At 50.0% G+C, this 22,891-nt stretch overlaps 1 protein-coding gene across 14 annotated transcripts in view; it reads right to left on the minus strand.

Annotated features, from left to right (window-relative positions):
* The window catches only part of LOC132884940 (protein unc-80 homolog), a 382,632-nt gene that overhangs the window by 150,457 nt on the left and 209,284 nt on the right, over nucleotides 1-22,891 (minus strand). For all 14 annotated transcript variants that reach the window (XM_060919046.1, XM_060919045.1, XM_060919050.1 and 11 more), the window contains one exon: nucleotides 12,678-12,890. In XM_060919046.1, coding sequence (XP_060775029.1) covers nucleotides 12,678-12,890 — 213 coding nt within the window. The remainder of the gene's footprint in view (nucleotides 1-12,677; nucleotides 12,891-22,891) is intronic.

Consider the following 22,891-nt stretch of genomic DNA (forward strand, 5'->3'; position numbering starts at 1 on the left):
CGCCCTGGCCGTCCGCATTGACCGCCGGGTCCAGACCCATCGACGAAAGAGGGCCTGCCAGACTCAGTCAGTCATCAGCGCATGGAGAAGCCCGAGCTCGCCGGACATAGGAGGGGCCCGGCTGGGTTCAATGATCCTCCAATCCTCCACCAGCCAGAAACCTATGCTCCAAGTTTGCCTTCGTCTGTCGGATTCCACCCACACCCTGGCCGCCCTGGTTGACTCTGGAGCCGAGGCTAACATGATGGGTCTGCAAAGCCATCATTTACCCTCTCCCGTTCCAGCCAGGGCGCTGGATGGCCATCTCCTTGGCACCGTCACTCGCCTCACTGCCCCTGTCCCGATGACTCTGTCTGGTAACCACCACGAAACCATCCAGTTTCACCTGCTCCGTTCCCCCGGCCAACCTCTCATCCTGGGCTATCCATGGCTCCACCAGCACAGTCCTCACCTCGACTGGGCCACTGGAGCCATAAGAGAATGGGGCAAGGACTGCCACCGGACCTGCTTACGAGCCGCCACTCTAACCTCTCGTACTCCACCTGCCAGCTCTGCCCCCGACCTCACTAATGTCCCAGTGTGTTATCACAGCCTTCGGGAGGTATTCAGCAAAGCCAAGGCCACTTCCTTGCCCCCTCACCGGCCCTACGACTGCGCCATTGATCTCCTCCCAGGCACTGCACCACCCAAGGGCCGTCTCTACTCTCTGTCCGCCCTGGAAAAGAAGGCGATGGAGGCTTACATCAGTGACTCTCTGGCTGCCGGCCTCATCCGTCCATCCTCTTCTCCCGCCGGCGCTGGGTTCTTCTTCGTGGGAAAGAAGGATGGATCCCTGCGTCCCTGCATCGATTACAGGGGTCTCAACGACATCACCGTCAAGAACCGATACCCTCTCCCACTGCTTACCTTCTCCCACTGCCTTCGAGCTGCTCCAGGGAGCCAAGATCTTCACCAAACTCGATCTCCGGAATGCCTACCACCTGGTTCGGATAAGGGAGGGAGACGAGTGGAAGACCGCGTTCAACACCCCCACCGGTCACTATGAATACAGGGTGATGCCGTTTGGCCTTACCAACACGCCAGTGGTATTCCAGGCTCTGGTGAATGATGTCCTGCAAGATATGTTGAACAAGTTCGCGTTCGTTTTCCTCGATGACATCCTGATCTTCTCTAAGACCCTGTCCGAACACACCCAGCATGTCCAGCAAGTGCTCCGTCGTCTCCTTGAAAACTCCCTGTTTGTCAAGGCAGGGAAGTGTGAGTTTCACACCAAGTCTGTGGGGTTCCTGGGGTACATCGTGGCAGAGGGGAGCATCCAGATGGACCCTGCCAAAGTCTCAGCAGTGATTTCATGGCCAGTACCAGAGAGCAGGAAGAAGCTTCAGCAGTTCCTGGGCTTCGCAAATTTCTACAGGAAATTCATTCGTAATTACAGCACCGTTGCGTCACCCCTCACCGCCTTGACCAGCACCAAACAGCCCTTCACCTGGACTCCGGCTGCCAACGAAGCCTTTGCCACCCTCAAGGCTCGGTTCACCACTGCTCCCGTCCTCCAGATGCCAGATGCGGAGCGGCAATTCATCGTTGAGGTGGACGCCTCGGATGTGGGAGTTGGGGCAGTGCTCTCACAGAGGTCAGCGGATGACGACAAACTCCACCCCTGTGCGTTCTTCTCCCACCGGCTATCGCTGGCTGAACGCAATTACGACATAGGCAACCGGGAACTGCTGGCGGTCAAGCTCGCCCTGGAGGAATGGCGTCACTGGCTGGAGGGGTGCGTAGTCCCATTCCTGGTCTGGACAGACCATAAGAATCTGGAATACATCTGCACCGCCAAACGACTCAACCCCAGACAGGCCCGCTGGGCTCTCTTTTTCACCAGTTTCAATTTCACCTTTTCATACCGGCCCGGATCTTGCAACACCAAGCCTGACGCACTCTCCCGCCAGTTCCTAAAGGATGATGCCCCCTCCAAGGATCCGGCTCCCATCCTACCTGACCCCTGTATCGTTGCTGCTCTGACCTGGGACATCGAAGAACGAGTGCGGGAAGCCCTCCGTGACCAACCCAGCCACAGTGCATGCCCTGCAAGTCGCCTCTTTGTTCCTGAAGACCTGCAATCCCAGGTTATACAATGGGGACACGACTCCCGTCTAGCCTGCCACCCTGGTTCCACTCGCACCTACCACCTGCTCACCCAACGGTTCTGGTGGTCTTCTATGAGCAGGGATGTGCGAGACTTCGTCTGAGCCTGCCCTACCTGTAATCAGAATAAGTCCTCCAGCTGGTCTCCTGCCGGTTTGCTCCAGCCTCTGCCCGTGCCAATGCAACCCTGGTCCCACATTTCCCTGGATTTTGTTACGGGTCTGCCCCCTTCTAACGGGATGACTGTCATACTCACCATCGTGGACCGCTTTAGTAAGATGGCACACTTTGTTCCCCTCCCTAAACTACCGTCGGCCAAAGAGACCGCCCAGATCGTCCTGCAGCAGGTCTTCCGCATCCATGGGCTGCCCAGGGACATCATTTCGGACCGGGGGCCGCAATTCACCTCCTCGTTCTGGAAGGAATTCTGTCACCTACTCAGGGCCACCGCCAGCCTCACCTCCGGATTCCGACCCCAGTCCAACGGCCAGTCAAAGCAGACTAACCAGGAGTTGGAGAAGGCACTTCGGTGCATGGCATCACGCAACCCTAGGGCCTGGTGTGAGCACCTGCTGTGGGTGGAATACTCCCACAACTCCCTCACCAGCTCAGCCACTGGACTGTCCCCATTCCACTGCGTGTATGGCTACCAACCTCCCCTGTTCCCCAGCCAGGAGGGAGAGGTCACCTGTCCATCTGCCCTCACCTATGCACGCCGATGCCGCCACACCTGGTCTCAAGCCCGCGCTGCACTCCTCAAGTCAGTCACCAGCTACTCCATTGGAGCCAACCAGCAGAGGACGCCTGCGCCCACCTACCGGGTGGGCCAGAAGGTGTGGTTGTCAGCCAAGGACCTGCCCCTCCAGGTGGAGTCTTGTAAGCTGGCACCTCGGTTCATCAGACCATTCCTGATCCAGGGGATAATCATCCAGTCTGCTGTCCGGCTCCGACTGCCCAAGTCTATGAGAGTGCACCCCACCTTCCACATCTCAAAGATTAAGCCAGTGCATGAGAGCCCGCTGGTCCCAGCTGCACCTTCTCTTCCTCCTCCTCGTCTCATCGATGGTGGCCCAGTCTACTCCGTCCGGCGACTGCTGAAGTCACGGCGCAGGGGCAGGGGCCTCCAATACCTGGTGGATTGGGAGGGCTATGGTCCTGAGGAGAGGATGTGGGTTCCTGCTGGGAGAATCTTAGACCGTACCCTCATCAGCACCTTTCATCGCCTGCATCTGGACCAGCCAGCCAACCGGAGGGGTCGACCAAAGGGCCCTGGTCGGAATGACGATGCGCCAACCGCTACTGCCCCCGAGTCCGATTCTGAACCAGATCCTGAAGCCTTGGACATGGACCGTTCAGAGGAATTCTGACCCTCCACCGGTGTTCCCCCTCCTCCCGCCCGTCTTGGTGGATCTGTGGCTAGGGACTTCTGGAGCCGTCCCTTGAGGGGGGGGTTCTGTCAAGGCCCTACCTCTGGGCTTCTCTCTTCAGGTAACATCTCCACCCAGCATTACCGGCCATGCCCGCACTCACTTCCTCTCATTAACTTCCAGTGGCTGTCATTGGCTGTTGCCGATCTCCTGCTTCCCCCCGTGTGTATTTAAGCTGCAGTCCTCCCAAGCTTCTGTGTCAGATCGTCTGCAACTTCCAGCGTGATAACCTGCTCTGTGTTCCTACTACTCTGACTCCTGACAATATTCTGTTCCGTCTGACTCTGTCTGCTCTCCAGCCCCAGTAACCTGATCTGCCTTCTGTCCTGTCGACTCTGCCTCTTGCCTGCCTCTCCTGTACCTTTGCCTGATCTCCAGCCTACTGAGGGACTACTGCTGGAAGACTGCCTGTAACCCAAGTACTGTCAGCCTACAGCCACACCTCTCTGACAACGCCTGGTCCCGTCTGATCTCAGAAGCTAAGCAGGGCCGGGCCTGGTCAGTACTTGGATGGGGGACCTCAGACGTCACCCCCATGCTCCCACCAGCCATCCCTGCCTCTCAGTCCTCCTGCCACAGAACTTCACACATTCTCCCAACTCCCTTTACCCCTGTTATTAATAAACTGTGGTTTGAGTGCATTTGATCTCTTCTCCTGTCTGGTCCTTGACAGATATTATGGACCATGGATGATGCAATTTCACACTGATGAACATTATTCTTGAATTGTTTCACTATTTGCCCATGTAGTTGTCAAAAGAGAACATCCTTGCTGTGATCACTTGCCCAAATTTCCAAATTGAGTAGCGCCTTTAAATGCATGTTTTGGTTTGATTTTGTTTTGTGTGTATTAGTTTGCTGTATTCGTTTGCTAAGTATATATTGTTTGCAGTGTTTTAATCTTTTGTTTGTCATGTTTATGATTTTCTTGGATACTTTGTGGTGGGCGTGTAGTGACTTTTTCAATTGTGGGACTGATCACGCAAAACTACTTAAATCCAGCAGCTGATTATTGCTGCCAGTTGACTTCCCCTTTGCTCAGAGCAGGTTGGGCGTGGAAACTGGTAATTGTTAATTGGACAGGTGCTGGCGGAGGCCCATATATCCCGACTGAAAATGGATCAGAGAGAGCGCACGGGGGGAGCAAGACGGGTGTCCGGCGTGTGCTCGCTTAGGGGGAACGAGGAACGGTGCGGACCTGGCTGACTCGAGTTTCCCGGCTCGATTGGAAGTGCAAACGCGGAAGTGCAGTGGGCTGCAAGGACACTGAGCGAGCTGGATGATTCAGGCCAGCCATACGAGTGACTCAACGCACACAAACAATGAGATACAGGAAAGTGGTTGTGCCTATCGTGGTGTGAGTGTGGCATTTGTATATTTGGGGTGTCGTGGGTGCTGAGGACTGCTTTGCTATTTTTTCAGCAAACCCGCCTGGGCGAGGAAGATAGAGTCGGACTTTGTAGCTTGTCTTTCCACTGGATGTCGGTGCTTGCATCACGCCGTGCCTGGCCATTGCACGGGGGTGAACTCGTTAAAGAAGCAAGCCGGAAAGTTTTAAAAGTGTTTTTTTTCCTCCCTCCCGTGATTGTGGGCGGGACACGGTTGGACGCTCCCTATTTACTGTGTCCTTTATTCCATTGGGAAGAGTGGACTGAGTAGTTTGTTTCATATACTGCTTTGTTTTTATGAGTTTTTATCCATTTATAAAATCTTTTAACCTTTTTGAAAAAAAAAAATTCGAAAAAATGACTCTTTGCTGCCTCCTCCATTTTCTTAACAGTGGTGAATTTTAAGCTGGTATTAGAACCTCGCACATTGTTGCGACACTCAAATTAGTGGCATAGCCAGCAGGATCCAGCATCACTGTTGAAAAATGGAGATGGCACAGACTAGTAGCAGTTCGCAAGCACAGAGTGCTAACCCTCCTATTACAGCGCAGTTCGTTATGCCATGGTTTATGGGAGCTGCTTGGATCCCAAAATTTGATGGAGATAAATCAAAATTTACAGAATGGCAGGATCAGGTGGCCATGCTGAGGGTCCAAGGACTTAACTCAGAACAGCAGGCAGACTTTCTGTTGGGTGCCCTGGAAGGAGAGGCCAAACGAGAACTGCAACTCGTAGAATCCAGAAATAAGAACACGGGACAAAAAGTATTAGAAGCATTGCAAAAACTTTACTCCAAATCAGCCACCAAAGCAAAGTTGAGGGCAGATTTTTTCAATGGTAAACAACAAAAGGAGGAGAGTGTAAATGGTTTTATACTAAGACTACGAGAGCTGTTTTTCAGATAGCGAGAACGAGATGCAGGTGGCACCGAAGAGGGGGACGATCTCCTACTTGACCAACTGATGGTGGGTTTGCGCACAGGGCCTATCATACAGGAATTTAGCCAACAGATCCAGCGGGATGAGCGTATGACTTTCGCTACTGTCTGCAATGAACCAAGAGCTCTGGAGCATGAACTGCAGGAGGGGGAGGAGGCCACCCTGTCACACAGAGTCACGGCTCCCACGCCTAGAGACACTACAGCTGGCCTTGGGTTGCTAAAGGACCAGATATGTGCAGATTTGCGGCAGAAACTAATGGGAGAAATGAAGGCGCAGATGAAGGTCTTCTCTGCTAGCCTCATGGAGGAGGTAAAAGCTCAGTTTGCCAGCAGAGAATTACTGCCCATGCCCCATGCATCACCTAAAGATCAGCCTGTGGCCAGAGCACCAGCTACACAGACGCGGCCACACCTTGGGTCAGCACCCTCCTACCAGTGGGATGTGCAAGGCCGTCCCATCTGTCGGGCTTGTGGCGAAGCAGAACACGTACAACGGCGTTGCCCCCAAGGGCCATCCAGGCAGCGGGATTTTTAGAATCCCCTGCGGCTGAGGGCCAAGTAGTGGGGGTGGTCACCCAGGATGCAGAGCCCATAGTACATCACAAGTCTGCTTTGATAGGTGAGTGCCCTGATGTATGCATAAAAATGAATGGAAAATCTATACCGTTTGTGCTTGATACTGGTTCGCAGGTCACTCTACTGAGTCAACGTCTGTTTAAGAAGTACCTGGAGGACACCTGCTTGACCAACATTGATGAGGCCCCCTGGTTGACTCTGCGGGCGGCCAACGGCCTGAAAATTCCATACGTGGGCTACGTGCTGGTCGACTGTATGGTGGGAAGTATACATCTCCCCAGTAAAGGGGTAATAATTGTAAATGATGACTGTTTAGGGCCAGACCAGGGTATACTTGGTATGAACATTATTAAACCTGTGTGGTCTGCTCTTGCCCAAGGGAGTCACCCAGGATTGTCTGCCTTCAAGACCACGATGCCACTGGTTGAAGGGCAAGCATGGGCCCGAGCATTCACAGAGTGCCGCAGAATTACTACCACACCCCCTTTCCCTTCTTTCCAGGGTGTGACCGTTGCCAAGACAGTCACCAGTCATCATTCCACCCCAGTCCGAGATGATCCTGTGGACACAGGTATCTGACCATCCTCCTAAACGGTCCTGTAATGTGATGGTAGAGCCCCTTCCAGACAGTATTGCGGAGTGGTGTGTGGCCCGCATCATGACTACACTGCATGGGGGGGCAAGTGGCCTGCCGGCTGTGCAAACCCAACCCGTATCCTGTGGAGGTTCCCCAATGGCAACCGCTGGCTGAAGTAACAGAAGTGACCGCAGCCGACATTCAAGGTGAACGGGAGTTGGTCCTCCACAACGTCGGGGTGGATGTCGTGGAGGTCGAGGTGAGGCAAATGGGTGTTACAGAAGGGGGTGATGTCACTGCTTCTCCTCCAGTGTTGTCCTTGCAGGGAGATGGACTGACCGAGGCCCAGCAGGGGGAGATGACCGACCTATTGAGAAAGTGGGCAAAGGTGTTTGCCCGCCATGACAAAGACTTTGGCTGCACTGGTGTGGTGAAACATCAGATATCCACTGGGTCCGCGCCCCCAAGCCGGGAGAGGTATCGTCCTGTTACACCTAGTCTCTACGCAGAGTTGAGATCACTGCTGCAGAATATGCTGGACAGCGGGGTGGTGAGTGAGAGTGCAAGCCCATGGGCTGCCCCAATTGTGCTTGTCAAGAAAAAAGATGGAAGTTGGCGATTTTGTGTAGATTATAGGAAGTTAAATGCCCTTACACACAAAGATGCTTACCCATTACCTCGTATTGAGGAGTCATTGGCCAGCCTTAAAGCTGCTAAATGGTATTCCACTCTGGATTTAGCAAGCGGCTATTGGCAGGTAGAAATGCACCCCCTAGACAGAGAAAAGACTGCTTTTACAACTCCTTGTGGCTTGTATGAATTCAACCGAATGCCCTTTGGACTGTGTAACGCCCCCGCCACATTTCAAAGACTAATGCAGCGTTGTCTAGGCAACCTCGTGAATGACTATTTACTCATTTATTTGGATGATGTCATAATTTTCTCACTTGATTTCAGCAGCCATTTGAGTCATCTAGCAGAAGTGTTCCAGTGACTCCAACAGCATGGGTTGAAACTGCAGCCTACCAAGTGCCGCTTATTCCAGCGTCAGGTAACTTACCTTGGGCATGTTATCAGTGAGGAAGGTGTGGCTACGGACCCAGCAAAAACTGCAGCAGTAAATGATTGGCCAGTCCCCCAGAATGTGAAGCAGGTGAAGTCCTTCCTCAGCTTTGCCGGCTACTATCGTCGGTTTATACCTGCATTTTCAAAAATAGCTGCTCCTTTGAATGCCCTAACTCGTGGTACTGCCATATATGGCAAGAATGCCTCTATTGACTGGTCACTGCCATGCCAGCAAGCCTTTGAACACTTGAAAGAAGCTTTGCTCAGTGCACCTATACTGGCATATGCAGATTTTACCCAACCCTTCCAGCTGTATACTGATGCCAGTTTGGAAGGTCTTGGGGCTGTATTAGCCCAGGTCCAAGGGGGCAAAGAAAGAGTAATCGCATACGCTAGTCGAAGTCTGCAACCAACAGAACGTAATGATCAAAATTACAGTTCTTTCAAGTTAGAGTTGTTAGCCCTGAAATGGGCAGTGACTGAAAAATTTAAAGATTATCTGTATGGTGCTGATTTCACTGTGTTTACAGACAATAACCCACTGGTGCACCTGGACACAGCCTGCCTGGGTGCAGTGGAGCAGCGATGGGTGGCACAGCTGGTGAACTTCAAATACACAGTCAAATACCGCCCAGGGACCCAGAACCAGAATGCAGATGTCTTGTCCAGGCTGCCGAGTTCCGAAGGGGGGGCATCTGCGCATGTCAACCAGGTGGCTGTGGAAGACAATGGGACCTGGGCAGAACAACAGGGCCAAGACCCGGTGCTGAGCCAAATGCTGCAGTGGAAAGAACAGGGAGTGCCACCGACTGAGGCGCGTGACCCGCTACCTCCGTATGCGAAACGGCTATGCAGAGAGTGGGACCAGATCGTGGTGCGCGATGGCACTCTGGGAAGGCTGCACAAGGAGGCTGGTGCTGGACTGGAGAACTTCCAAGTCATCATCCCTGAAAAAGCTACTAAAAAGGTGTGGGAGACCTATCATCAGCGCATGGGCCACCCTAGTGCGGACCGGACTTTGGCAGCCCTACAGCAGCGTTGTTACTGGCCAGGGATGACCCAGGAGGTGAAGGAGTGGACCACTGCCTGCCCTCAATGCGTCCTCTCGAAGCCAGGCCCAGAGGTGAGAGCACCCCTTGTCCCAATTACCACTACTTACCCGTTTGAGATTGTTGGGGTGGACTACGTCTCGCTGGGGTGGCAAGAGGATAGATATCCCTATATTTTAGTTAGAACTGACTTATTCTCTAAATATGCCCTAGCAGTGCCCACCAGAGATCAATCAGCCAATACCACTGCCCAAGCCCTGTATAACCATCTGATTTACATCTTTGGCTGTCCTGAACGAATCCTGACGGATAGGGGTGCAGCGTTCGAGTCATCCCTGATGAAGGAGCTCTGCCAGCTGTACGGATGCCAGAAGAGTCGCACAACGGCTTGCCACCCCCAAGGTAATGGAGTCTGCGAGAGGTTCAATCAAACCTTGTTGGGGCTCCTCAACTCTCTGACTGAGACAGAACAAGCTCAGTGGCCTAACCAGCTACCTGCTCTTGTCCAGGTGTACAACAATACCATCCATGGCACTACGGGTATGACTCCCCACTACGTGGTCTTTGGACAGCATGCCAGACTCCCCGTTGATTGGGTGACCGGGTTGCAGTCTGCGACCGGGTCTCATACTCTGTCTGGATGGGTGAAGAGGCATCAAGAAGCCCTTAATCATGCTTATCAGACAGTACAGACGCGGACGCAGCATAGACAGGGATTGGACCAGACCAGATATAACCGGCGAGCCAAGCTGGCACCTTTACTTCCAGGAGAACGGGTTTTTATCCGTAACTTCCGCAGAAGGGCAAGAGGGAAGTTGAACTTTAGGTGGTCTCCAGAACCATTTGTAGTGGTCAGACCCTTGCGGGAGAACCACCCTGTCTATATCCTCCGGCCTGAAGGTAAAGATGCCCCAACTCGGACTATACACCATAATAATCTTAGGCCTTGCCCCTTAAATGTGTTGCAGGACAGAAGAGTGCTGGGGGACCAAGGACCCGTGATGGTCGACCAGCCTCATGCCCTACCCCCTCCAACGTGGTGGCTCCCAAGACTGACAGGCGGCAATTTGCCACCCACGGTGAATACTGAGGTACCAGCTTTGGTTCGTCCACCTGATCCCTCAACAGAACAAGCACCCTTACCCCATGCATTAGATCTGTCATCTGACCCCTCAACAGAACAAGCACCCTTACCCCATGCATTAGATCTGTCATCTGACCCCTCAACAGAACAAGCGCCCTTATCCCATGCATTAAATCTGCCTAGTGTGCGTCGCTCCCAACGAGCCAATTTGGGAGTACCCCCAGTTAGGTATGACCCAGAGTAGATGGTCAGGACGACCTGTATTAAAGAGGGGGGGAAAATGTCAAAAGAGAACATCCTTGCTGTGATCACTTGCCCAAATTTCCAAATTGAGTAGCGCCTTTAAATGCATGTTTTGGTTTGATTTTGTTTTGTGTGTATTAGTTTGCTGTATTCGTTTGCTGAGTATATATTGGTTGCAGTGTTTTAATCTTTTGTTTGTTGTGTTTATGATTTTCTTGGATACTTTGTGGTGGGGGCGGCACGGTGGTGTAGTGGTTAGCGCTGTCGCCTCACAGCAAGAAGGTCCGGGTTCGAGCCCCGTGGCTGGCGAGGGCCTTTCTGTGTGGAGTTTGCATGTTCTCCCCGTGTCTGCGTGGGTTTCCTCCGGGTGCTCCGGTTTCCCCCACAGTCCAAAGACATGCAGGTTAGGTTAACTGGTGACTCTAAATTGACCGTAAGTGTGAATGGTTGTCTGTGTCTATGTGTCAGCCCTGTGATGACCTGGCGACTTGTCCAGGGTGTACCCCGCCTTTCGCCCGTAGTCAGCTGGGATAGGCTCCAGCTTGCCTGCGACCCTGTAGGACAGGATAAAGCGGCTAGAGATAATGAGATGAGATGTTACTTTGTGGTGGGCGTGTAGTGACTTTTTCAATTGTGGGACTGATCACGCAAAACTACTTAAATCCAGCAGCTGATTATTGCTGCCAGTTGACTTCCCCTTTGCTCAGAGCAGGTTGGGCATGGAAACTGGTAATTGTTAATTGGACAGGTGCTGGCGGAGGCCCATATATCCCGACTGAAAATGGATCAGAGAGAGCGCACGGGGGGAGCAAGACAGGTGTCCGGTGTGTGCTCGCTTAGGGGGAATGAGGAACGGAGCGGACCTGGCTGACTCGAGTTTCCCGGCTCGATTGGGCACCGGAGTTGTACTTGTACAACGCAAGATACCAGCTAAGTGAAGGAAAGTCTGAATGTCCTGTGTGTGAGAGATCTTGAGGCGTGTCATAGTGGTGTGAGCAGCACTAAGGAAGTGTTTTCCTCCTCAGCTGGAGCGGAGCCGAGTGGCAGCTACCAAACGCAGAAGTGCAGTGGGCTGCAAGGACACTGAGCGAGCTGGACGATTCGGGCCAGCCATACGAGTGACTCAACACACACAAACGACAAGATACAGGGAAGTGGTTGTGCCTATCGTGGTGTGAGTGTGGCATTTGTATATTTGGGGTGTCGTGGGTGCTGAGGACTGCTTTGCTATTTTTTCAGCAAACCCGCCTGGGCGAGGAAGATAGAGTCGGACTTTGTAGCTTGTCTTTCCACTGGATGTCGGTGCTTGCATCACGCCGTGCCTGGCCATTGCACGAGGGTGAACTCGTTAAAGAAGCAAGCCGGAAAGTTTTAAAAGTGTTTTTTTTCCTCCCTCCCGTGATTGTGGGCGGGACACAGTTGGACGCTCCCTATTTACTGTGCCCTTTATTCCATTGGGAAGAGTGAACTGAGTAGTTTGTTTCATATACTGCTTTGTTTTTATGAGTTTTTATCCATTTATAAAATATTTTAACCTTTTTGAAAAAAAATAAATAAATTTCGAAAAAATGACTCTTTGCTGCCTCCTCCATTTTCTTAACAGTGGTGAATTTTAAGCTGGTATTAGAACCTCGCACATTGTTGCGACATAGTCTGTCACAGAGTAGTGACACCCTCCCTGTCTTCCCATCTTTACTTCTGAGAGATTCAGCCTTTCTGGGATGGTCTTTTTATACCTTATCATGTAACTGCCTTGTTGCCAATTAAACTAATTAGTTTTTGGGGTTTTTTTTACATTACACAACTTTTCCAGTCTTTTATTGCCCCTGTCCCAACTTTTTAGAAACATGCTGCTGGCACTAAATTCAATATGAGCATATCTTTTCCAAAAACAAAAACAACAAGATTTCTCAGTTTCAACATATGTTGTCTTTGTACTACAGTGTCCCAAATTTTTTGGAATTGGGCTTTTATTTTAAGGCAGTGATGATTCTAAATATTCTCTTCTTTTCTAAATAAGTATTTTGTTTAGTTATATGTAAACTGCAGCATATTAAAAATGTCCTTTAAACTAAGTCCATTATTTTCTTACAAACACATGGCACATTCACATGTTCACTGTAACCCTAGTAAATTTTATTTTAGATATTTCAACATGAATTACAGTCTGGACATGGACTCACATCACCCCACTGGTAGAAATACTTAGCTGCATTCCACTGCAGCTTATTGTTTCTCTTGTTCCCAGCCACAGGTGAGCGTCCTCGTGAAAGACCTCGCTTGGTGATGTTGACATGGTGACCTTTCATCCATTCTGGCCAATTACCACGGTTACAGCGATGCACAAAACGAGCACACTCCAGGAACAAAGAGGCCCTCGCCACCACTGGAGCTTCCTGATGGGGGGGACAAATTAAAAAAAAAATAAATAAATAAACCCAGACTGCCTCCGTCATGTGGAAACAAACACCTGGTGCCAGACAAATTTACTTAAACAGTGATTTAATCATTCAAAAAGATAACTGACTTATTTGAGAGCACAGGTGCTCTAGCTCAAATGATCGCATATGCAAGAACTTCTAAAACACAATGCTACACAAAAAAAAGACATTTCATCATCATTATTATTATTATTATTATTATTTTATTTTTATTTTTTATTACTGTTGTTGTTGTGTTAATGCATGGTACATTTGTGTCATGCTCCGCCCCGAACTTCCACTCCGGAGATTACATATCTCCCAGGTCAGCGCTACTCCAGATCCGGGACAGGAATTCCATCTAGCCTGCATTTCACTTCCTGGTTCTCTCTACTGTGTATAAATAAGCTGTTCTCAGCCCCTGACTTTGCCAGAATGTCTTGTTTTGCTATTCTAGCTGTTTCTGTGCCTTTATTGTGTTTTATAGTTTTTGTTCAAGCTATTTTTCTAGTTCATGGTTTTTGCACTAAGGGTTTTTTCTTGTTTGTTTTTTTGCTCTAGTGTTTTTGTCCTTGTCTGTCTCGTGTTTTTATCAAGTTTTTTGTCCCTTTGTACCTGGACTATTTTTGCCATTTGTTTGTTTACCTTTTTTGCCATGCTCTTTCCCTGGGTTAAATCTCATTATTTATTGGATTACTGCCTGTGTGTTCTGCTTCTGGATCCTAATCTCACCACCCCTAACAGTACGTTCTGGCCAGCATGGATCCAGCAGAACTCCCCCATCTGAGAACAGCCATCCAGCAGCAAGGGACTCTCCTCAGGACCCATCAACAAGACCGCCAGCAGATCACCCAGAACCTCACCACCCTGTCCAACTCACTTAACCTCCTCACCACACAGATGCAGTGCTATCAAGCCATTGAAAGGGCAGTTTTCAAACAGGTCACAGAATTCCTTTTCCAAAACAACCTCCTTGACTCCAACCAATCTGGTTTTAAAAGTGGTCACTCCACCGAAACGGCTTGTCTGTGACTGAAGCCCTAAAAGAAGCCAGGGCGGCTATGAAGTCCTCGGTACTCATCCTGCTTGACCTATCAGCAGCATTCGACACAGTTAATCACAGAATTCTATTAAATATACTCACAAATATGGGCATCACAGGTAAAGTACACTCTTGGATTGAATCCTATCTCACAGAGAAGTCATTCAAAGTGTCCTGGTTAGGGCACAGAGCTGAACCGCACCTCTTTGTCACAGGGGTGCCCCAAGGATCAGTGCTGGGGCCCCTCCTGTTTGCCATATATACCACCTCATTGGGCCAGATCATCCACTCACATGGCTTTTCATATCACTGCTATACTGATGATACCCAGCTCTATCTTTCATTCCCACCTGACGACCATATGGTCTCAGCGTGAATCTCAGATTGTCTCTCTGATATATCTGCATGGATGAAAGACCATCACCTCCAGCTAAACCTCTCAAAAACTGAACTACTGGTCTTCCCTGCTAAGCCAACCATACATCATAACATCTGTATCAAGACTGACTCCTTAGCTCTTGCTCCTACTAAAGTAGCAAGGAACTTGGGTGTCATGATTGATGATCGGAGTTAAGGGAGTTATGCAGAGGGGTAGTACCTTTCCGAGATGGCCTTCTAGGGGCGTCCTCGACTGGTCCTCCTGCACCCAGCACTATGTGATGCGTAAAATAGCACCTTTCACAGTTGTTATTCTGCAACTAGCCTCTCCATAGTGAAGACCGTCCGTGCGTGGTGAAGAGCCACATCCTTCGCGAGGTAACTCTGTTAATATGCATGGGCATAGACCGAACACGGCGGATCTAGAGGTGACCCAACCTCGATAAAAAGTACCTCTACTCTTTACGGGGTAGTTGTAGTTCCTGTGGTGATCATTGACAAACTGATGGCTCGGCAGAGAGATCATCGCAGCTTCGCGGAAGATCATCCAGTATGACAACGGGAAGGTGCATTGCTCCAGTTAGCGGAGAACCGTAAAACATATTCAGGTGTGGCGAGCTGTTTATGTATCCAGCCATTAGAAAAAACATGACAAAGTCCAATTATAGCTCCAAGGTTAAAGCCCTTGAAAACCGGCCAATCATGCGGTCTGACAATGCAGTTCCTGCATTTAATGACGAGCCTGTCCTCAACCCTGTGGAGGAGGGGCATGTTCCTGCGGGGCGGGCAGGTTCTGATCATCACAAACCGAAGAAAGGCCTTTCCAAACCAACTAAAGCTTACAAAATCGCAACATTCAACTGCAGAACACTCCAACATCTGTCACCGCAAACAGAGCTTGATAAACTGTTGAATGATTATACCATCAACATTACATGCATACAGGAACACCGATTTGTTCACAAAGACACTGATCCTGAAATAGTTAACCGCAATCTTGGATCAACAACATTGTTTACTTCATCAGCCATTCGAAACAGCTGTGGCGCCTCGATACATGGTGTTGGCATAGCAATAAACTCGAAATTACTGCCTCTTCTCGTATCTGTGAAAAAACATGACGAGCGCATTATGTCTGCTACATTCAAACCAAGACCATGGTTATTGCTTGCTATTCTCCTCACAACAATATGGAGGAGGACATTGTTGCAGACTTCTACTCGAAATTGAGCCACGTTGTCGAAGATGTTCCATCTCACTCCATGCTTTTTATCGGAGGCGATATGAATGCACAAATCAGCATAGGTTTCTCCTATCACACTACATCAAATCGGAATGGTTTGCTTCTTCTCGATTTTATTCAACAACACAACCTCGTCATTGGAAATACATCATTCCAAAAGCCACTAAGAAAACTGTGGTCATATAGGTCACCAAAGGGTGTGCTGTCTCAAATCGATTTCGTCATCTATCATAAGCGCTGGCATAACAGCATCAATGAATGTCGTGCCTTCTCATCCTCCAATCCTGTCGGCAGTGATCATCGTATGGTAACTACAACTGTTGAGCTCAGCTTACGGCGCCCTGTACAACCTGTCAAAAAAAAAGCTCTTCTGGCAGGCACTTACGAATGATAAAGACCTTACAACTCATATTGACAACACAATCTCTACACGTTTTAACAATTTGCCTGCAGCCAAACAAGATTATACATCTTTTGTTTCAATTGCAACAACAGTAGGTGCAGAACTCCTTCCACCAAGACCAACAAAAACAGTAGATATGGAACCAGTCACAGCTGCACGCAAGACTACTCTTCGAGCATCAACGCAGAACATTCAGTCTGCTCAGAACAACCTCCGAAAAACTTTTGACCGCTATGAGGATATGCGAATTAATAACATCTTGCGTTCCTTCGAAACTCCAGCAGCACCTTCTGTCATAAAGAATGCTTGGGATCTAGTTAAAACGTTATCAGGGAAAAAGTCGCGGAGTACCATGTTTATTGAAGGTGATGACCGACTTAAGACCTGGGAGAATCACTTCAAAAATCTACTGAACGCTGATCCAACTTCTGAAACCGATACACCTCCTGTCGAGAAAATATTTGATATTTTCACCTCGATAGAAAGTGGCGATCTGACTCAGGAAGAAGTAGACACTGCTGTGTGTCAGTTGAAAAACGGAAAAGCACCGGGCCTTGATGGATTACCTCCTGAGTTTTGGAAAATGCCAGAAGTAAGAAAGATTCTGCTTTCATTCTGTATTCAGACATTCCATGGGGACCGTCCAAAGGAATGGGGTATATCTGGACTAACACCGATACCGAAGAAAGGAGATCCTACAAAAACCGACAACTACAGGGGGATTTCACTTTCTCAAGTAGCAGCCAAGATTTACAACCGTTGTCTGCTTAACAGGATTCGCCCTGTCATCGATAAAGTTTTGCGGCCAAATCAGAGTGGATTCCGTAAGGGACGATCAACCACTTCTCATATTCTAGCTCTTTGAAGGATTGTTGAAGAACTGAAAAATCATAAGAAGGAAGCTGTCATAACTTTCATTGATTTCCGTAAGGCTTTCGATTCCATCAATCGCGACAGAATGATCGAAATATTAGCGGCATACGGAATTCCTCCACGTGTCGTAAATGCAATTCATGTGATGTACAAAGACACGACCGCAGTAGTGATAACACCAGAAGGAGAGACAAATGCTTTCAAGATAGGCACTGGTGTTCTTCAAGGAGACCCGCTTGCTCCTTTCCTATTTATAATCGTACTTGACTATGCTCTTCGCACTTCAATTACCAGTAGTGATGGGCTTACACTCAAATGACGTTGCAGCAGCAGGAACTCCACTGAGGTTCTAGCTGACTTAGACTATGCTGACGACATTGCACTCCTCGAAGATTGCATCGAATCTGCTCAAGATCTTCTCAAAAGAGTGGAGAAAGCCTGTCAAGATGTTGGTCTATACCTGAATGCACCAAAGACAAAGTATATGCATTTAAATCCATCCACCGATGCAAAGTTGATTTCATCAGACAGTTCAAAAATTGACTGTGTTGATGATTTCAAGTACCTTGGTAGCTATTCTGAAACTGAGCATGATATGAATGTTAGAATTGCGCTAGCTTGGAGTGCCCTGCATTCATTACAGAAAGTTTGGAAGTCTCCAATCAAGAAGAAAACCAAAACCAAAGTCTTCAAAGCATGTATAGAGTCAATACTTCTATACGGCTCTGAGTCGTGGACGCTAAATGCAGCACGACGAAAGCGTCTCGATGGCACATTTACTAGAATGCTACGATTTGCTTACAACATCTCGTGGAAAAGCCATCCCACGAACAAGTCACTGTATGGTCCCTTGCCTCTTGTATCTGTGGTTGTGAGTCGGAGACGACTAGCACTTGCGGGACATGTTACTCGTCACGATGAACCTGCCGGGAGACTTTTACTCTGGTCTCCGGATGCTAAGAGGCGAATTGGTTGTCCATGCGTCACCTTGAAATCCATTATTGAAGATGAAACTGGTTTGAAGGGAACTGAATTGCTGTCTGCTATGGCCAACCGCGATCTATGGAATTCGAACTTTGTCGTTGTTTCACCAGCGCCTACTGGCATTGGATGAACCAAGAAGAGAGAGAAGAAGATTGATGATCAGCTGACCTTCAGAGATCATGTTGTCTTGCCGCTTTGCATTATTTAATATAAGGAAGATTAGACCATATTTATCCCAACAGGCCACCCAACTGCTGGTACAATCAATGGTCATCTCCCGCCTTGACTACTGCAATGCCCTTCTAACAGGCCTCCCAGCCTGTGTAGTGAAGCCACTTCAGATGGTCCAGAATGCAGCGGCGCTCCTGGTCTTCAATCAGCCCAAAAGGGCACATGTTAATTGAATTACATTGGTTACCCCTGGCTGCACGTATCAAATTCAAATCACTAATGCTAGCCTACAAAGTGCTTACTGGGTCTGCACCTACTTACTTGAGTGCGCTAATAAAGGCTAAAGTTACTCTTTCTCAACTTTGGATATCAAAAGAACGCCGTTTGGCAGTTCCAGCACCGCACTCAAGACAATCCAGACTCTTTTCATGTGTCATCCCACGCTGGTGGAATGACCTACCGAGCGCTACCAGAGCAGGGGCGTCCCTGTCTGTCTTCAAGAAACTCTTGAAGACCCAGCTCTTCAGAGAACACCTCCTGTCCTGCACTTAGACTTTACACCCCCTTCCCCTCTACTGCACTCATCTTGCACTTGATTCCACTTTTGCACTCACACTCTAAAGTTCCCTTTAGTGATATTTCTTTTAAGGCTTCTTTTATGTATCTTGATTTGTTAATTTTCTTTTTGTAAGTCACATTGGATAAAAGCATCTGCTAAATGAATAAATGTAAATGTAATCAAGCCGTGCCTACCCCTGCCCAGCCGTCTCCTACTTCAGCTCCTGCCACTGCTCTTCTCTGCGAACCAAGACTTCCAGCGCCTCAGCCCTACAATGGAGAACCAGGTACTTGCAGATCATTTCTGTCTTGATGCTCTTTTAGCCTAGAACTTCAACCTCTGGCCTTCCCCACAGAACGCTCCCAGGTAGCATATACAATCACGCTCCTCACCGACAAGGCCAGAGAGTGGGGAACAGCAGTCTGGGACGCCGATGCACCCTTTTGTTCCTGTTTCAAGGATTTCTCCAAGGAGATGAGGCGAACTTTTGACCGCTCTCTGTCTGGCCAGGAGGCAGCTAGAGGGCTCATGGAGCTGCAGCAGGGTCCTGGTCTACCTCAGACTATGCCATCGAGTTCCGGACATTTGCGACATTGTGTGGTTGGAACGAGAGTGCCCAGATCGACGCGTTCCTGCACGGCCTGTCTGACACCATTAAGGACAAATTGGAACTACCACTGAACCTCCCCAGCCTCATGGACCTCGCCAACCACATCAATGCCCAGGTCCAGCAACGGAGAAGCGAGAAGAATTGCCCCAGCTTCACCTCCTCTCCACCCCCCGCCATGTCCGTCGAACCCATGCAGGGGTCGGGTGTCAGCGGAGGAACGACAGCACTGGCGGAGCACAAGGGCCTGTTTCTATTGCGGTCAGCGAGGACACATCTGCCAAGCCTGCTCACTAAAGGGAATGAGACCACCAGTGAATTGAGGGGCCTTGGTGGGCAACACTTGGAACCAGCCCCCCACTGATCGACCATTGCTCCCTGTCATCGTCATCCATGACAACCAGCATCACCATCTCCAGGCTCTTGTTGACTCAGGGGCAGACAGGAACCTGATCTGCCACTGCCAAGCGTCTGGGAATTCCGCTACTCGCCCTTGACATCCCTCTCGGTTCTGACACTCAAGGGCACCGGCTTGACCACAATCACCCATCTTACCGCCCTGCTCACCCTGAGGATTTCCAGCAACCACTCTGAAACCATCCAACTCCACATCATGAACAACCCCCACATACCCATCATCCTAGGATTACCCTGGTTAACACAGCACAATCCCCACCTAAACTGTGCAGATAATACCATCCTAGGCTGGAGCCATTCCTGCCTAGCTTCCTGCCTGAACTCCACTCTGCCTCCTGCCAAACCACTGCAGCCTTCAGCCAGCAAGTTTCCTGACCTCTCTCATGCCTCTGGAATACCTGGACTTAAGACTTGTTTTCAGCAAGACCCAAGCAGTGTCCCTCCCTCCTCACAGACCCTATGACTGTGGAATTGACCTCCTGCCACCCAAAGGGCGACTCTACTCTTTCTCCCATTGAAAGGCAAGCCATGGAGAAGTACATCTCTGAGTCTCTGGCAGCTGGGATCATCCACCCTTCCTCCTCCCCAGCAGGGGTGGGATTTTTCTTTGTGGAAAAGGACAAGTCGCTCCGCCCCTGCATTGACTATCGAGGTCTCAATGCCATCACCATCAAGAACTGTTACCCCTTACCGCTAATGTCTATGGCCTTTGAACTACTCCAGGGAGCCAAGATATTCACCAAGTTGGACTTGCGCAATGCCTACCATCTCGTCAGGATCAGGGAGGAGGATGAGTGGAAGACGGCCTTTAACACCACCACTGGCTACTATGAGTACCTCGTGGTCCCTTTCGGCCTGACCAACATGTCCGCAGTCTTCTAGGCACTCATCAATGACGTCGTAAGGGACTTTCTTAACATCTTCATTTTCATGTACCTGGATGACCTCCTGATCTTCTCTTGCTCCCTGGAGGAACATCGGGGCCATGTCCGGCAGGTCCTCCAGTGCCTGCTAGAAAACAAGCTGTTTGCCAAGGCGGAAAAGAGCGAATTCCACCAGAGCTCTGTCTAGTTTCTGGGGTTCATCATCTCCCCGGCTAGGATCCAGATGGACCCCCTCAAGATTGAGGCAGTCACTGACTAGCCTACCCCATCCTTGCGACGAGAGCTCCAGCATTTCCTGGGATTCGCTAATTTCTACAGGCGCTTCATCCATGACTTCAGCATGGTGGCCAGACCTCTCACTGCCTTGACCTCGATTAAGACCAAATTCAAGTGGGGGGAGGAAGCAGAGAAAGCCTTCTCCATGCTCAAGCGCAAGTTCACCACAGCACCCATTCTCCCCATACCCAATCCGACCAAACAGTTCATCGTGGAGGTCGATGCTTCCAAGTCCGGGGTCGGAGCAATTCTCTCCCAGAGGGCCAGCGATAAAAAGGTCCACCCCTGCTCCTTCTCTCGCTGGCTGTCCCCTGCTGAACATAATTACGACATCGGTGACAGAGTTGTTGGCCATCAAGCTAGCCTTGGAGGAGTGGAGGCACTGACTCGAGGGGTCGGCTCTCCCCTTCCTAGTCTGGACTGACCATAAGAACCTGGAGTACCTCAAGTCTGCCAAATGTCTCAATTCCCATCAAGCCCGTTGGTCTCTCCTCTCCCAGTTCAATTTCATGCTCTCCTACCACCCAGGCTCCAAAAAAGGCAAACCCGATGCTCTGTCCAGGATGTTCTCTTCCCACCAAGAGCAGTCCAAGCCACCCGAGACCATCCTTCCTCCACGCTGCTTGGTGGGAGCTGCCATTCTAGAGGTTGAGACGCTCATGCAGAAGGCCCTGGAGCAGGACCCCGGTGAAGGTAACTCAAGCAACATACCACCTAACCATCCCTGTTCTGTGTGAACCCAGGTGCTGCCGTGGGGTCATGGCTCCAAGTTGGCTTGTCACCTGGGAGCTGCTTGAACCCTGGTGCTCATCCAACAGCGGTTCTGGTGGCCATCCATCAAGGAAGACGTCCAAGAGTTCATGGCAGCCTGCGACACGTGCCCAGAACAAGACAGCCAATTGACCCCCTGCCGGCTCGCTAAGATCCTTCCCAATTTCTCATCGACCCTGGTCTCACATCGCCCTGGACTTCGTCACAGGACTCCCCAACTCAGGTGGCAACACATGCATCCTCACAGTTATTGACCATTTCTCCAAGACAGTCCATTTCATCCCTCTGCCCAAGCTTCCCACAGGTAAAGAAACCGCCGAATTACTCATCCTCCATATTTTCCGCATACACGGACTCCCCACTGACATTGACCCCGACCGGGGTCCTCAGTTCACTGTGCAGTTCTGGAGGGCCTTCTGCAAACTCACTGGGGCTTCCTGTAGTCTCTCTCCTCAGGGTTCCACCCTCAAACTAATGGCCAGGCAGAACGGGCGAACCAAGATTTGGAGGTGGCACTCAGGTGCATGGCGTCCAGGGATGCTGGTTCTTGGAGTAAGTACTTACCTTGGGTCAAGTACGCTCATAACACTCTTCCTTCATCTGCCACAGGACTCTCTCCATTCCAGTGCTCACTAGGGTACCAACCACCACTGTTCCCCAGCCAGGAGGAGGAAATCGCTGTACCCTCAGCCCAGATCTTCATACACCACTGCAGGAGGACATGGGCAATGGCCCGGAGAAGACTCATTCACTCCACCCTAGCATCCAAGAGGCAGGCGGACAAATGCCGCTGTAAGGCACCCACCTACCGGGTGGGGCAACGAGTCATGCTCTCCACCTGCCACTCAGAACCATCTCCCACAAGCTGGCTCCCAGGTACCTAGGACCTTTCCTCATCAGCAAGGTAATCAATCCATGTTCCGTCAGACTGGCTTTACCACTCTCCATGCGACGTGTTCACCCCACCTTTCATGTATCACAGCTTAAACCCCTGGTCTCCAGTCCTTTGTCCACCATCAGCTCGCTTCATGTATAGCCTGATCACATTTGACTTTGGATGCAGGGCACCATACATGGTCATAATCTTTCTGGCCCTCCTGTCAAGTTCCTCCACCTCAGCTTGCATCCAATTCATAATCGCTCCACTGTATTTGATAACAGCTACTACCCTAGTATTAACCCTTTGGTGACTGACCCCTTGAAAATCGTTCCTCCAGGAACGATGACGTTTCAGTTGTCAAGACAACGGAAAAACTAAAACTAAAGTTACAACGTTTATCAACAAAACAAGTTACAACAAAATCTTTCTGTTTTGTATTTTAGTTTTTCCGTTGTCCTGACAACTGAAACGTCATCGTTCCTGGAGGAA

This window comes from Neoarius graeffei, chromosome 4 (genome assembly GCF_027579695.1).
Source record: "Neoarius graeffei isolate fNeoGra1 chromosome 4, fNeoGra1.pri, whole genome shotgun sequence".
Taxonomy (NCBI): Eukaryota; Metazoa; Chordata; class Actinopteri; order Siluriformes; family Ariidae; genus Neoarius; species Neoarius graeffei.